At 38.5% G+C, this 18,092-nt stretch overlaps 1 protein-coding gene across 13 annotated transcripts in view; it reads left to right on the forward strand.

Annotated features, from left to right (window-relative positions):
- grid1a (glutamate receptor, ionotropic, delta 1a) overlaps positions 1-18,092 on the forward strand; it is a 309,909-nt gene that overhangs the window by 265,958 nt on the left and 25,859 nt on the right. For all 13 annotated transcript variants that reach the window (XM_079633397.1, XM_079633398.1, XM_079633396.1 and 10 more), the window contains 3 exons: positions 5,490-5,651; positions 5,813-5,932; positions 15,864-15,965. In XM_079633397.1, the coding sequence (XP_079489523.1) occupies positions 5,490-5,651; positions 5,813-5,932; positions 15,864-15,965 (384 nt within the window). The remainder of the gene's footprint in view (positions 1-5,489; positions 5,652-5,812; positions 5,933-15,863; positions 15,966-18,092) is intronic.

The raw sequence follows: 18,092 nt of genomic DNA on the forward strand, positions 1-18,092 counted from the left end.
AAATTTCAACCAATACTTTTTTTTAAAACAATTGATAGTACATATTTGTAACTGAATGTTGTTGCAACCATGTATGAATAAATTAAAATGCACAGCTATTTCTCAATTAAAGAGAACTTGGATTAGTACGGGCTGCTTTTATTGGTTATTTTGTGTTTCAATAATGAGGTACACGACCAGCCTGCAGAGGATTCTGCTGGGTCTTAAAGCCTTCTGCGGACGTCTATGACAAACAATGATTTGTATCAAAGGAATGATTCATTCTCAATTTAGAGCGTATGCCTTAGTATACAGTTCCAATAATTTATGTTGTTGCTACTATGTAAACAAAGAGAAAAGCTGTTTGGCTTCGTTAGCCTGCTAGCTAACATTACAGTGTTGATGTAGTGTTAAGCTACGGAGGCCTCGCTTTTGTAAGACTGTTCACCGATATTTAGGATCTTACCACTCTGAAATGTCCTGTAAATTCTGTGCTTGCAAAGGTTCTGCACAATCCTCTTGTTCATAAGCATTCTCAGTGTCTCGAACTGGTATGGCAATATCGACGCTATTGTAAATTTTACACCTGAGCAGATGAAATTCATGGTTATGGTAAGGGCATTAAGACACTCAAAAACAACATTTCAAAAACAAACAAAAAATCTCTTTAATGGTTGTGTATTTATTGAAAAAAAAAAATATATATATATATATATTTTTTTTTTTTTTTAATTTTACATAATTTTCCTGCACCTACAGAGTGTTTAGTCAGATGACATTTATGGAGCATGTGAATAATTCAAAAGTAAGCCCATGAGAAAATGGTCAGATTCTTGTGCCAGCACCAGCTGAGCAACTGACATTGATATGAATGTGAATGCTAACAGATAGCTATCTTATAGACCTCATTGATAGTGGACCAAAGTCACATTTCAATGCATTGGATGCATTGTGGTATCTCAGTGAGAAACATGCTGGTTTTAAAACAAGTCATTCAATGGTGTTAGGAATCATGCCGACTTACTCGCAGTCACACAGAAGCACACAGAGAAGTTAAGTCAACGATTCATGTTATTTGTTTCTCGGTAACTGTGTGAGTCTTCACTCTACATCAGTAGTAAGCTGTTAAAACAAATAACATGTTTTGTCTCACTTGCGGGCCTTGACTCATAATTCCACAGTTGCACAGGGCTTTCAAAGCCTTAAATCCATGTCAAGGATATGTCTGACTAATCGGACAGCTGGCAGAGCGTTCTGAAGTCTCTTCAACACTTCTTAGGGCACGAATGAAGAGCATCAGCGATCAAAAGCATGTGACTTTATGTCACGGGAACATTAGCAGTTTCTGCATTCACGTAACTCTTACATGAGCAAACAGATTGTGCTTTGACTGCAAACCCATACGAACATGAACATGAGTAGGGTTGTGGATATGGTTGCCAACTTCAGCAGAGCAAATAAGGATCACTCTCCATTACTTCATACCACATATGGCACTTAAGATTTTAGTAAACCATTGGTGGCAAGTTGACCGTGTAGTAAACTGAAATTAAACACAGTCACAGCTGTACGCCTGCAGCTATATGCGTGTATACAATTATGCTTGACTGAATTAAGTGCAAAAAATGCATTTGAAATGCAATCACTTTGATTTTGGCTTTCTGGCATATGACTTCATTGCATCTGTTGTAAAACTAAACAATTTTTCCATACCATTACATGTACAGTATATCAGTTTACCCTCTGCCTAGGCGAATTTTAACACTTAGAGAATATAACAGCCATAAGAGACTCTACATGCATTTCTCAAAATGAGCATAGTGAAATTTTTAACTGCTTTGTGTTTACACAATATTTTACAAAAATTAACATTATTGTGTGTGTACTGTACCGTACATAAAATAAAATAAAAACTTTTTAGCCAGATTCACAAAACAAATTTTGAAATGGGAAATTGTATTTCCCTTTCAAAAGGAAACTCGGGCTACGTCCCTTAGGGGTCGCTACAGGGGAATGCCTTCGGCGTGACCAGTGTCTTAAGTGGGAATCTAAACACGACAATGAACTTGACATTGGCAGGCAGCAGCCTATGTCGTCACTACAGGTGAGACTGAGAGTATAAAAGGGCACCTGTGCTAAACGTCATCCTCTTAATTAAGTTTTATGTAACAAAGTTCGGGAGGAGCACGTTCAGGTAATCAACCAATCAGCACAAGAGGAAGCCGGTATAAATAAAGCCTTTCCTCACCTCTGTCCCATGACAGTTTCACAGCATCCCTCCACCACCCCATCACCTCACTGGTTTCTATCCCAGTTAAAAGCATGTGTGTGTGTGGGGGGGGGGTACTCTGGGTTCGGGCCAAATTCCGAGCTCAGAGCCCTCTCCCGGACAGCACGCCAAATACGCATAAAATACCACATCTGATTTCATGTACGTGTGAACTCTTGAATTGTCCTCAGTAGAACGTTTGTGTAAACGTGCGATCTGAACAGGCAAGTTTATTATGGCCAGCACCAGCACTGCGAGTTTTAGAATGTGTGTTCATCTGTGTCAGCGTTTTCTCAGTCGAGCAGGAGGAGGCTGATGAGGAAGACAATGTTTCTGAGCGCTCTCAGCCCGCCTGCCCAGCATATGCAAGCTGTTGGACGTAATGTCTCACGCCGTGGAGAGTTAAGATCTGCCGTGGAAACGCGAGAAGCGTGTGCCCTAGAGCTTGGCTAGGTGATAAAGTAGTATGCTATCGCTAGGCTCTCTGGGAGCCTCCTTGGACGCTGGCTTGGATTTGAACGTAGTTAGGCTTCCTCTCTTAGAGTCTTCCTGTTGAGGCCTCCATTCTTGAGAAGCTCCAGTCGATGATCGCTGCGGGTGTTCACCATAGGAATGAGGATTCTTTTGAGTCTTTTGGACAGAAGTGAGAATTACAGTTACAAGTTACAATCAGATCAGAAACATCGGTGTATCTGTGAAAATGACGGACGGCTGTCAGATTTTTCCGTCAGTGCTAAAATAAATCTGTCAATGACGGACCATTTTTGGTTAAAGCGACCTTCGGTTAATGTGGGTAAACCATTCCCCCTAGTGAAGCATCTAACTATGGTTACATGAGTAACCTGAGATGTTTTTAATCACAGATGGTGATACAAAAGCGAAAGTTCTTTGAAGTTAGCAGGGAATTGCGACTTCCTTTTCTGCTGTGACATATATTCTTGAACGAGAAATGTTTTTAGAACAGGGCTTGTAAAATTACGTTTTTTTTATATACCTGCCAGCATCTCTCACTCGCACTCTTTCCTCTCTCAATCACGCCTTCATTCCCTCTCTCTGTGCATTGATCTGCTCATAAGTGCGTTGTTTTGTCAGGATCACATGTCTGAGGGGACATTGAGTTTGGCCGTGCGGCCCCCATACTCTCGTCTCCTTGACGATAACAGCGCTGTCGTTGAGGGTGTCTTTTCTCTCTCCAGGTGTCTCTCAGCACGACAGCTGCTCTCTGCCGGAGCAGAGTCATGCAAAAATCTCCTGCAGCGCTCTTTATTTTCCTCTTGCTCTCTGTCTCAAACAGTCAGCAGACACATTCACACACCCAATCTGTCTTTCACAAAGTTAGAGACCAATTTTAGTATGTGGTTTGGTTTTCAGCCCTATTCACATTTTTAGATGTTTTAAGACTAAGGCCGCCTACACACTGCAGAAACTGACAGAATGTTTTACAGATAGCAATGCACAAGTGGTTTTGAGGGTGTGAAAACAGCAATCAAGCAGAAGTCTGAACTGGATTTAGTACAGCAGGAAATTACAACAGGACCTTTCATTGGTCAACGGATGATTGCACTTTTGGTTGCATGATGAAGAACTTCACTTTCACAATACCTTTATAACGCACCATTCCCATTGAAGTAATTGGATTTGCATTGTTCTCTGACATAAACTCTATCGTGTAGGCACCCTTGTTAGGGACTGAGTGCCTTGACGTACAATAAAACACTGATAACTATCATTATAAAAGCCATGCTTAAATTATATTTTGAAATTACTAAACAGATATCCACACAAGACATACGTACATTGAATAAGCTGTAATGTTAAAAAATATATATTTTTTAAATATGTGTTCCGATTTGGTTGTGCTTAAACCATTTATCATATTTACCCGATAAAAGAATACAGCTTAAAGGGAAGTTTCACCCCAAAATATAACCTCTGTTATTATTTACTCATCCTTATGTTGTTCTAAGCCTGTATTACTATACTTCTATCTTTTACAGAACTCAGAAGGAGAAAATGTAAAAACGCAATTTTTATTGGATTGGTTTTGATGAAAACAACCTGAAATTTAAGCAATTGCATTGTACAATTGTTGTCTCTAATTTGTGCCATCCTGCGATTCACACTCCAGTCCAGTAGGTGGCGTAAATTCACTTTTTTAAAGTTGGTGTGCCATTAAAACACCAGAAGTAGTAGTGATGGGAAGATTTTTTCCGCAAACTGGTTCTTTTGGACAGTTTGTTTAAATGAACCGGTTCAAAAAAACGATTCACCAGTTTGTTTACGTAATCATGCAATAATATTGTTAAAGCCTCCACTAATGATTTGAAACGCAGATGTTTTACGTCTGTTGTGAATATCAACTCACCTTTTTACATAATCCATTACAAAAAAAATAAAAAAATCTTTATTTTCAGCCCCTGAAAAAGTCACCTGCTCAATTTACACTTACGTTGTATCAGCAGCTCATCTGTCCTTCGCGGACATGTCCGAGTCTGAACTGGCTCCTCGGTTCAGCGTACTGGTGACCTAAAGAGCTGTTGTAAACATTGAACTGCTATCAGTATACTGCTGTTGACTTGAGAACTACTGCCATCGGATCACTGTTATATTTTTAATATTAGCATATTTTTTATACGTTTTATTTGTTATACTTTATGCTTTTCAGCAAAAGACATCAGAAACATACATTTTGCCCCTTTATGAAACCCTTGCCAGACAGTTCTCAGCATGTCGGACATATCTGTACTGTTCTCAGTTCAGTGTACAGTTGGACTAACTGGAAGGCTGAATGAGTTGGCAAAAATTCGGCAGCATAGGATCATATACTCCTGCATATTGTGACTGTCAGACATGTTTCAAAGTGAGTTTTGTTTGAATAACTTGTAGATCTGTACTGACTCAAGCCGCAAACTGTTTCAGGTGGTTCAGTCCGATTTGGTGAACTGGTTGAACCAGTTCACTAAAAAGAACCGGTTCAAACGAACGATTAATTTGTGAACTGGACATCACTATGAAGAAGCAGGTTAACATGTCCACCGCTTACTGGACTTGAGGGTGAAAAAAGTCATACACGAGGGTGAGTGAATGATGACAGAATTTAGATTTTTAGGAGAACTATCCCTTTAAGATGTTCACATGACGTTATGCATTGTCAGGTTAGTAAGTGTAACTTTTGTGAGATGCGCATGTAAAAAGAAATTACAAATATGTTCACACATTTGTTCGGTGTATGTGTCTCTAGGTGTCTAGTCTGTACCTGTATGACAGTGTGCTGATGTTGGCCAATGCCTTCTACCGGAAGTTAGAGGACAGGAAGTGGCATAGCATGGCCAGTCTGAACTGCATGAGGAAGTCAACCAAGCCCTGGAACGGAGGCTGGTCCATGCTGGACACCATCCAAAAGGTCTAAAGTCACCATACAATCAATCTCAATTACACTTAATTTGATCTGGTTCAGTTCTCTTCAGTTCAGCCTAGTAAAGTTCAATAGTGTTCAATAAAACTGGTCTGGTTTGAATGATGAATTTCTTTCTGAACAGAAGTCTTATTTGTCGTTCTCTTCAGGGACGGATTTCTGGGCTCACTGGTTTAATGGACTTCCGAAGCAATGGAGCGAACTCTCATGTCCAGTTTGAGGTCCTGGGGACCAGTTACAGTGAGACGTTTGGAAAAGATGTAAAGCGGGTGAGTGCAAATCTTGTGAATGGGTGAGTGGAAGTTATAAATAATGAATGACATAAGTTCAGATTATTTTAACCGCATTGTTTGGCATGTTATGGGGAAAACTCTGCCTGTAGTGCAGTGATTTTCCGAAGCTTTCTCATCTTTGTTGTCATCTCATTTTTTATACTAGTGCTTGGGAAATTTAAGGCATAAAATAAGTACCCCCAAATAGCACAACAGTTAAAACGATATATAACCAATACTGCCGCACTATATTGTATGGTGGATGCTGTTCTTTGTTTTTAAACCCTCCTCTGGAGACCTGTTTCAGAGGTGTGATTCTACAGATAGCTGGATAGACTTGCTTAGGATTTTGCACCATTTTTGGCAGAAATGTATGTAAGATTTTGTTGTTTCTATTCCTGACTTATTTATTAGCTGTATATTTTACCCTTGCCTTTTATTTATTTATTCCATACGATCTGTCCGGAAATTCACAGAAATATGTATTACTCTTGCTCAATTAATCTGTGGGACATGCATTGTAATTCTTTAGTATCCTCGCAAGCACAGTCAAATGAGTTATACGAAGTTTTGTTAACTAACGAAACATTATTGTTAAGTGTTACAGAAGTTTTAAATGAACGTAAAGGGAAAATGTGTGTCAGATCCGCATCACGTGCGTCAGGTCTTAAAGTGACAGCAGCCTAATAAACCTGCTGCTGTTTGTCATTAAGGATAATCAAAGAACAAAAGAAAAAGAGAAAATCACTCACTGCTCTTGACTGAATAACATTTGTAGCTTTGATAAGGATTAATCATTTTAATTTAGAATGTATGCAGTGAAGACTGTGAAGTGTTTGATAACTTTATAAAATGTCTGTATACATGTATATCCTACCTGTTAGACCTACATACAAATCTTAAAGCACTATGTACAAGGTAACATGGGTCAAAAACAACAGAAACAATACCTTTTTGTGCATTTTTACTAGTAAAAACCTGAACTGATCTGACTGGACTTATAAAAAAGTGAGTCCTGGTATTAAGGACATAGGTAAATAAGACATTTATTACAATGGGTTCATGTGAAGATTGTTTTAAGTTCACTTAAATTGTATTTTTTTAAAACCTTATAAATGTTAAAATTGATAGCTTTCAATTATACTGTTATGCTGAATGGCTATAATTAATGGCTAAAATTTAGAAAAAATATATATTTCATAGAGACATCAGTAGCGGTAATGGTATCAGTGATACTGACCTTCTTTCAAAAAAGATGCCATTGAACAAATATTTAAAGTATAGGCAACTGTCTTTGTGTTGTTTCTACATTATTTTGGAGATTTGTTGTGAAATTAATACAATATTAAAAAAATATATAAAATAAACTTTAATGTTAGATGCGATTAATTGCAGAAATTAATTAGTTAACTGTTAATCAATTGACAGCACTAATATTAATTGTGAATGCTTATTTGGTATGGCATCTATCAAATGGGGATAAGGTAACCCACCAAAACTCTGACCATATTCATAGAGATGAAAGAAAAAAAATTCCAAGACAAAGTCTTTCTTAGAGAGGTCAAACATGTCTGGGAAAGAACAGAGACAACTGAAACTGAAAACATATGAGAGGAGAAGCTAAGTGGACAGAAAGCGAGATGAGCGAAACAGACAGATGGACAGAGAATAAGAGCGACAGAATGATGGGTCCTGCTGTTTTGGAACTGAAGACACTGATATGGAACATGGCCAAGATAGAGACACTTTTACTCAAACACACACAAATAACTCAGAGTTCATTAAATCTCATAATAACACACAAACATCAACACACACAATCAAAATGTACCCATCAGAGCTGATGAATCTGTCGCTTTCCTCTCTCTCTGTCTCTAGTTCTCTTTCATCTCTCTATCTGATGCACAAGCACTCATACGCACATGCTCGCAGGGCAGTGGAAGTGCTTTACGACATGGCTGTGGTCATTAGCAAGGCTGCCGGGTCTATCACACACCAAACAATCTCAATCTTGCCGACTGAATATTAGTGAGTATGTGAGTTAAACTTGACCATTCCCTCTGGCAAGAAACAGAGAGCTAATGACTACACACACACACACACACACACACACACACACACACACACACACACACACACACACTCACACTGTAGCACCCCTGTCCGTTACATTGACAGCTAATAAACATACATGTCCTGCTGCCCATCAGCATGAATATGCATTCTTGTGCTCTGATCTCTTAAAATGATGTCTCCTCCTCAAGGCACTCAAAGCCGTATAGAGGCACTCTGCGCATCACATGATACTCTTCCTGCTGTTTAATCTTTCCACTCTCTCCTCTCCATGCCTCTATTTATTTATTTAGTTAGTTAGTTAGTTAGTTAGTTAGTTAGTTAGTTAGTTAGTTAGTTTCTATCTAGTTTCTAGTATCTTTGCAGTGTGTGGGCACAACCACCATAAAATAAAAAATATCCATTCACTCCTTTTTTTTTAATCCTCAAAAAGCCTAAACACTCTCAATAATCAAGCCGTTTGGATTTTCTGAGCAATATGACGGCATATTGCTCATGCTGCGCTCATGACCACTGACGAACTGTCCCGTTTTAGCATGTTTCCGCCCTCAGCCATTTGCATACTGTCTGCCAAGGCAGCACTTTACTTGTGTCGACACGACCCACGGAAGAGAGAGGTGGGGTGAGCATTTGCTCATTATCATTTAAAGAGACATGCATCGAAACAGGTCGCTGTGAACAGCTGTTTTTGAGGAATTTTAACCAAAGTATGTTACAAACTTTACATGAAGACTCTAAAGAATCATACCAACTTGTGGAAAATAGGCATGCGATGACCCCTTTAAGCCCCGCCTTCTGTGATCTGATTGGCCATCATTTTGGCATTGACGAGGGCTGTTAGACTGCTAAGGCTGAACAGCCTAAAAATTAAAGTTTTTAAACTTTACAAAAAAACAGAGTAGTGCATAATGGAGAGCAGTATTAAGAAATATGGGAAAGGGGGGGGGGGCTGCCTGCCTATGGTGGTGCCCTGCTATAAAGCAAGGAAATGTGTCTAGTGTACTGGATGTTTGGAATGAGGAGGTTATTTTTCAGCCAGATGTCGAGAGTAATCTACCTCCATAATGAAGATGGAGATTGTATTCTCTCTCTCTCTCTCTCTCTCTCTCTCTCTCTCTCTCTCTCTCTCTCTCTCTCTCTCTCTCTCTCTCATTCTCACCAATTCCATCTGTCATTCCCCGTCTCCCCCGCTCACTTTCTTTTAATCTTCTCTTTTCATTAAATTGTCTCATACGGTGTAATCCAGAATGGGAAACCTAGCATCTTATACAAGATGGATCTGCTCCCAGTCCCGCTCAGAGCAGATCAGCCCAACACCTCCATGTGGGCACCATGTGATGAGAAGAGAAACCTCTGAATGGTTGACAAACTTGACAAGCCACTGAATTAATAGTTTACTGGTGTCATATTGGCAGTAATGTGAGATGGATTAGTTCAGTTCTGATGCATTATTCAGATTGACAGTGAGGGACACCTGTGAGCAGGTCATTTTTAGTGAACTTGATTAATTCAACAACTTAATGATCTTAATAAACAAGAAAGTGAAGGGAGTGAGAGCGAGAGAAGGACAGACCAAACAAATAGCAAGTCAGACTAGGCAGGCACTGTCACTTTGTCCTGCACATGCTGCTAAAAGATAAGGCCAAAGTAAAAGCAACACACATGATCTCACGCCTGATCTTTGTGAGTGACATCAGGGTAAAATTGGGTCTCTCGAGGAACACGGGTATTGTGTTTGAGTCTGGCCGAGCCAACCGTGGGTGACCTCTGCACAATTGCCTGAGCAGTTCCCATGGCAATGGGTTGACCAGGGGTGGCAGGTGAAACTTGGGAGGGGGGGAAGAGCCTTAATGAGTCTCTGTCCACCCCTGTGAGCATCTTGTGAAAAGAGGCATACAGCTGACCTCACAGGTCTCAGAGGACGCTCATACTTTATTGTGAGATAAAGCAGGGCAAAACCTGAAATGCTCTTTATTTTTCTAACATGTGCATATATGCAGTATAATCATTCTTTTTCTCTCTTTTCAAACTGTCTACTCATGTCCTTCCTGCTAGTGTTTTTTTTTTTTTTTTGTATTGTTCAGTCTGTTCATAATTTACTGACAGAAGTAGCTAAACAAAACCATTTTTAAAAGCTTGTGGTATACTGTTCATAGTTTACCTGAAATAGCTCATGCTGGGTATACAACTACAAGTAACACTTGCTAAGTGCCCGAATGTGAGTAAAAATTGGTGTTGGTGAATATATGAAACAGAATATATTAATTGCCTGTTTGCTGGTAAAGTTTTTATGAATTCTAGCAATGCATTGTTGTGAGAACATAAACGTAAACAAATGTGAATGACGTTTGCAACAGTTGACGGCCCAGTGCTGCATCTTAACAAGAGTTTTAGCCTTAGCAGTTAAAATATTCAAGAGCAAGACGACGTGGAAGGGAACTCAATTCGTTGCTTGCTGTGTGGGTAGTTTTCTGTGCACAAACATCCAGAATCACACACCCAGAAATCTGCATCTCAGCAGCATCAAATCTTACTGACGAGAATCCATGGTCAGTTGTGTCTTAAGTGAACATAAACAGTTAAGAAAGAAAACACGTGTATCAGTATATGATATATATACATATACATATACCTGCTGTTGCATGTGTCTTTAATGTTAATCAAACAACAAAACACAAAGAAATATCACTCACTACTTTTTTTAACTTTAATAAGGATTAATCTATGTTTGAAGACTGCAGTGCAGTGAAGAATATGCAGTGTTATTTTACATTGGATTACTTTATTACATTTCTGTTCTGATTTTTACATTTTCACTGGTATCTAAAATGTTGGTGTCTGTTTTTGCACAAACATTTTCATGGCTGGTAAACAAAATAATATTTATGGCCAGTACATTTTCTTAAGTCACAGGCAATTGGCAGGAATGGCACAATGTTTTAGGCCCTGGGCACATGTAATGCAGATTTATTCACAGGCTTTTGACAGAAATATAAACTAATGGCTAGTCTTGGTAAACATTTAATAATAGGTTCAAACATATATATTAGTAGGTTATAATATATATATAATTTATTATAGGATTCAATAATAGGTATAACCTATGTTTTTACTGTATTTTTTATCAAAACTAAAACGTTTCTTGATTGAAAAAAATTCTATAAGCGATTCTGTAAGCTTATGTCCACTGAAGTTTGACTATAGTTTGTTTTTCTTGTCAACAGATAATCAGGTCTGTATAAGTGATAGTAGTAACATAGTTTTAGTTATTTATATCTATATTGACAAAAAGCTGCTGATACAGTTTCAGTTTAAATAGATGAAGAATAGTAAGAATTGAAATATTTCAAACAATAATATACATCATAATCTGTTCAAATTGGCTCAGTGAGTTGAGTAAAAAGCATCACATTTGTGACAGATGTCTTTTTTTTGTGTGTGTGAGTGTATTTTCATAGTGTGATAATGCCGAGAAGGCGAATTTATCACTCATGAGAGTCTCATTTGATTTGATGAATAGTAATGAGTTTCTCTCACAGACTCAATAAAGAGGCCAAAAGACAGTCCGCTCTCTCTCTTTCACTTACCAATCACAGAAACAGTAGCTTACTGAATCATAAAAAGTCAATTGCTTCACAATACGAAAAGAAATGTCAGCTTCATCTTTGCACCTTAAGAACACCTCTCTCTCTCTCTCTCTCTCTCCCCCTCTCCATTGCTCTGCACGACTCTGTCTCTCATACTGTTTCCTACGGTATTGTTTGTGTGTAATCCTCTCGCTCTGGCTCTTTGTTCCTCTGCCTCTTTTCCCTATGTGCTCTCAAGTAGAGACATCAGCTATCCAAGTTACAAACAATAAAAGCTGTGAACTCCTGCCGCACAGACCTTTAGTCTTGACAAAATGTTCATGTCTTCACAGGCGAGATTCTGGTTGGCTTGTAGCATTAATATCAGGAACAAGAGATGAAAAGAACGAGAGGCTAGAAAACGGCACAAACCAGCTCAGCGTCTGCCAGTACAAAGCGGCCGACACAACACTCAGTAAAGACAAAAGACAGTCAGAGATGTATTATGTAAATGCTAAAAAAAGGACTACTAAAGCCCTGACTTCCGATTGGTGTCTAAACAGGAAGCTTCATTCATATTGGTGAATCACTACTATATGAGGGGTTTTGTAACTGTTAATGGGCTTTCTGTCAAAGTAAATATTGGGTACTGTGACACTACTCATCTATTTTGATTATTTGCTGTTCTAATTAAATGAATAGTAAACTTAAAAATGACAGTTATTTTGTTTTCTTACCTTCGTGTCATTCCTACAGTATATTTGCCAAAATTCTACAAAATTTCTCACGTCTTGTCATGCAGGTTATAAACAACATGAGAGTGAGTAAAAAATGACAGAAACTTCATTTTGGGGGTAACTGTCCCATTAAGAGACACATGACGCTGAATTTTAGTAAGTGTGATTCTACATACACTTGCAGATGATAGGGACTTCTTTTGTGCTGTGGGATAGATCTGGCTTTCATGTGTTCACTGACAGAACATCTCCTGTGGACAAGCCACATTGCTCTCTCATCTCTGTCAACACCCACCTACATGATTAACTATTTAGAAGCAGAGGCAAAAACTAAAAGAGAAAATTTTGTGGGAAAGATAGGAAATAAAGAAGAAAAAACACTGTCAGCTTCACCTGGGAAAACAGAGCAGAGAGAGAAGATGGAGGAATTCTCTCAGCTTACTGAAGTGTGCATGGCAGAAGAGATCTCATACTTAAAGCTCTCTGAAGGCAGCTGAACAACTATGATTCTGATTCAACTTCAGCAGTCCAAAGTAAGAATACAACATACTCAATTCACAAATCAATCTCAATAGTCTGGCAAAATATCTTCAATTTAAAAAAACAAAGAAAACTGTCATAATCCCACGCTGTGGAGCCAAATTGGCAGAGATGAGGCCAGGGAGACCAGACGCACGATTGCGAATATGATATTGTTTTTTCACAACAGTTCAATAGACAAGAAGTTAACATTAAGTAACTTGCATTTTAGACACAATATTACCAATTGCATTGTCTATTTTTGCTTTATCAATAAGAAAAAGGTCCAAAGTTGAATCACTGTTGCGTTTATTTTAGCAGTTTCATTCCTGAAAGTGTTTGAATGAATCACCTATATGAATGATTCAATGGGCCCTATCTTGCACCCAGCGCAATTTACTTTGTACACTGACGCATGTATCATTCCTATTTTGCACCCGCATTGGTTTATTTCATGTTACGCCCAAACCACACCTATGAATAATGAAGCTACTTCAGACCAACCCATTTTAGAGTCATTTATCACGCCGGTATAATAGCAACAGCGCCGGATCCGCCCACAAAGTTACTTGTGTTTCGCGTTTGATACTTGCGTTTCAGATAGTTAAAATAGGGCCCAATGACTCAATGAATCACTTGAGTGAATGATTCACATGGCTGATGGCTCACTCATAAATACATTGCCTTGTTTAATCCCTGAGTGATTCAGTGTTTTTAATTAATCAGTTGAGTGAGTGATTCAATGGCTCACTCGTAAGGATATTCGATTGTTTTGTTCCTGAATAAATAAAGCATTTTGTGTAAATAAATTCAAATGAACCTCTCATTAAGACACTTGTCTCTTATCACAACCTATGGGTGTAACCTGGAGTAAGAGACACTGAAAAATCCCCACTGCTAATGCACTAAACAAAGAGAAAATGATAAAATTATTTAATAAAATTAGCACTGCGTGATTTAAAAATTCTAGCATGTTATCATATCTTTGTTTTTCTTTCTTTCTTTCATTCTTTTTTCTTGATTTGATCATATTAAATAGATATATCCTGTCCGTAAAGCTTTCTGAACTCAATCCTCTATCCCGGATGAGGTAGGTGCTATTATTGTGAGAGGGATTGTGTATTGGGCGCTACAGTAAAGACAAATGACACGTGTCATTAGGGCAGATGCTAAAGCCTCTGTCATCCTGTCACTCACAGAGGACTGGGGGGAGGGGGGGTTGGGGGGGTCAAATGCTGGCCAGACAAGAGCCAAGGATGATTTCAGAGTCAGAGATTCTTCTTTTCAAGATGTTGGTGCAGTGGCCTGCCGAATCTGTCACAGCGGAACAGATCTGGTGGGATATTGGGATTATGATGAATGGCTCGAAATATGATGAAGATAGATACATCATGGCTTTCATCTTGAAGTGAGGCACTGTGTTTTTCAGAAGCGCTGTCATTGCTCATGGAGGGAGAATATAAGCAGCTTCCTTTTGTCATTTCCACACTGGCTCAGTAAATGGCTAATATGCTGATAATGTGGTGACAGGCCCTGTTATACCTGGTATTAAGAAGCGTTTTCGTCGATTGGACGAAGTGGATGATGCTAAATACAGGTGTAAACGGTGTCTAAACCATTTTGAGCCTGTCCACTTTCGACCGGATTGCTTTCGTGGTGTTGATGCTCATGCGTTTGAATGCGTCAGCCACAAAAGACCACCTTCTCTCCGCCTACTGACATAATGCATAAACATAATGGGATGCGCACTAGCCAGACGAGATTTAAACTTTGTCGACTGAAGACCCAAGTTTGTTTTTAAGACGAAAATCATACTAAGCACAATGTTCTCTCACCATTCCTGATTTCGAACATGCATTCGCAGCGTTCAGCGTGGTCTTCCAGCTATCAGAGCAGAAATGAAAGCTGCTGCTCTCCGTATGTTTTTCCGTTATCACCTTGCGCGTGCATATGTAAATTGCACAAGCTTATTTCATCCATTAGATCGATAGATCTGAAAAAGCCCATTCATTTACACGCCCATAGACCCTCCCCTTGAAGAAATCTGGAGAGATAATACCTACAAAGCTGTAAATAGTGTTTGTTCGTGGATTAATATAGAGATTCTGAAATAGAATTCTCACAGAAATGTATGATAGAAAGATTGCTGTGCATGTTCTGTATTGTATTTAGCCTATGTGCATATTCAGTAATTAGCTTATAGTACTGTAAGTAAGTGGATTTCAGAGAAGTGGAACAGAGGAGAAAGTGAGCCACGTGTCAAATAGCTGCCCACAAGGCTATGGCTTTAACAACGTCATCATAATGTCATCATATTGATTTTTTGTATTTATTTGATATCTATTTGCATACTGTACTTTGTGACTTAAAGCAGGATGATGCTCATTTTCAGCAACAAACACCTACAACTTAATCTTACCTAAAACTTTACCACTATTAATTTAAGCATTTGTAAATCCTTCAGGAATATTACAGTACATTATTTACATTTCAAATTAAGATTTGTATTGTGATCGATGTTGATTTAGCAGTAGCATCACAGTTCAGCTTCAAAGCCTTCTGAAATTAAGAATATTTGCTCCTTTTAGTAATGTTTTCAGCTTTATAGTGATTTCTGTGCTGATATTGGATCTAATCAACAGCCTGTAAAAGCATATCGACAAAGAGCAGATATGTGTATGTGTGCGCTTGGGTCTGTGTTCCATATTAGTTTTAAAAGAGAAGTGGAAAATGTGACAGCTGTTGCCTAGGCGACCACCTCACACACTTATATGACCATTTTCACCTGGACGTGTGACAAAAGCACAAATAGCCAAACCTCTGTGAAGAATCTTAAAAGAGCTGCTGATTTCTGCTCAATGGTGAGGGGTCTGTCATAGACAAATAAGTGTTTGGGGACAATAACTCATGTAAGGTCATCCCTGGCTTTCAGCAACTGTCCAGTTTTTTCTCTCTATCTCCCTTTTCTTTGCAATCATTTCTGCCATCTCAAACTTGATCAAAGCTCAATCACAATCTCTCGCTGTCTTCCAGCTGGCGACGTGGGACTCTGACCGTGGGCTAAACGGCAGTCTGAGGGAGAACCGGGCCGAGCATGGCATGCAGGGAGTTACTCTGAAAGTGGTGACCTTACTGGTGCGTATTTCAGTGCATCTCATTCAGCTCCCTGTAGGTCCAGTCAATGCCTGGATGATGTCAGGTTACTGTACAATCACTGTAAAATAAATAGAATTACGTCATTTTCATTCAGTAAGTAGGACAAGTTCCTGGAATAACATTCCTTTTAAGCAGTCATTTTACCTACACCTAAAATGAATTATTAATGAAAGAATGTTGTTTAAGGCACTAACCCCGTTCCTAAGCTTAAATCTGATTGTTAGATAGGAATGTAATTCCAGGGCCAGCAAGGATAGTGATTGTTCTAGTCAATTCCCTGCAGGTAATGATTGGATGGTAGGAATGTTTTTCCAAGAACATGTCTTACATGTCTAAATGATGTGAAATGCAGAGAAGCATTCCAGTGTCGTTTTAGTGTCATCACAGATAAAAAGACTGAGTATCATGAAAGAAAACACTTTTTTTTTTCATGAGTTGCCATCAGGCTGCATGCAATAACATAAACTGGGACCAGAGTAGGCCAATTCATGAACAAAAAGAACTAAAATTATGAGACAACAAGACAAAAACCAGACATATACAGTATATTTTTTCAGAAATATCATGAAGGAAAACACTTCTTTTTTTTCCCGGAGTTGCCATCAGGCTGCATGCAATAACATACACCAGGACCAGAGTAGTCCAATTCATGAACAAATGACTTTTAAATTGGTTATTTTTAGAGAATTAAAAACATATACTGCAACAAGTGTAGTTCCATTCATAAACGCATGATTCTTATGATCTGAATATTTTAATGAATCGTTCAAAAAGACTAAGAAACTTTCAATACTTTTGTGAAAGATTACATCACAGTATAGGTTACTTGAGTTTATCATTTAACAATTGTTTTACACGTTGTTAAAATCAGTTACACAATTTTGTCACAATTTTAAAATTTGCCCAAATGTATGAAAAAAATCTAACAAAATACAATCGAAATCTGAAATGAGTTGTGAACTCAAGTCAGGAAACGTGTTGCTGTAAGATATCATGGATCACAATCACATTCATGTTTTATGGCTGTCATAAGCAGTATGTTTCAACACAGTTGTGCTGTGTGGTTTTTGTCTTTTTGTCTCATCAGACATCAGTACTTTAGTCATGCAGAGAAGGGTTTCGCCAGGGATTCCTTTGGGGTTTGATCTTTAGTTATTCTCCAGTCTATCACTGTTGAGCTAGCTTGCTTGAGCCTCAGATATTTCATCCATCTGTATTTGAGTGCACAGGGCCAGTTTCACAAACAGTGAGTCTTGTTTGGTGGCGATATGCCTTTCTGCAAATTGCCCTGGTGAATTTAGAGAGGTAATTTCTGTCTGATGAGGCATTGCACGCTTCCCTGGCCATGGTGTAATAGGTCAGCTGAAACACTTCATTTAGATTAACCTGAGACCAAAGGGTCCCATCTGTCACTGATAAAAGTGTCACGTCCGCCTATGCTTTGAATGTGACAGAGAGCCAACCTGACCACAAGTCACGACCTGAACAGACGGATTCACCACAGAAATAAGCTTCGCAGTCAATATTAAATCTTTATTTGTAGAAATATGTCCGAACCTATTAGTCAGACTGTTCTCTGGCTTCCCCTTCAAATGAATAAATGATAAGATTCAATCTAAATCTGTCTGACACTAACGGCAAATAATGCTATGTCAGCTTTTAGACTTGTCCATTACTGTCAAGATGCTGTGAGAGAGAGATGTGAATTGTGAGCAAATAAGACTCGGAAATCCCATTGTTTGAAAACCTCTACAATCCTCTTGTTTAAACTGAGAATAAGATCAAACTCAAAGTGACTGCTTAGAAATTTGGGGTTAGTATGATGATAAAAAAATAATAATAATAATATATATATATATAAATAGATTCATTATTATTTATATATATATATATATATATATATATATATATATATATATATATAAATAGATTCATTATTATCAATGATAGCGCGATGGTAGGCTATTGATGGTAGGCAAACACGCTTCCAGACGTTATGTTCTCAGTCACGGTTTTCCTGTCTGATGTGAGTGCATCTACGCCGGTTCACACAAACAAACAAAGTCCTTCCTCCCCGCTGAACGCGAGCAATTATTAATGCGTGAA

Source organism: Phoxinus phoxinus (assembly GCF_949152265.1).
Source record: "Phoxinus phoxinus genome assembly, chromosome: 13".
Taxonomy (NCBI): domain Eukaryota; kingdom Metazoa; phylum Chordata; class Actinopteri; order Cypriniformes; family Leuciscidae; genus Phoxinus; species Phoxinus phoxinus.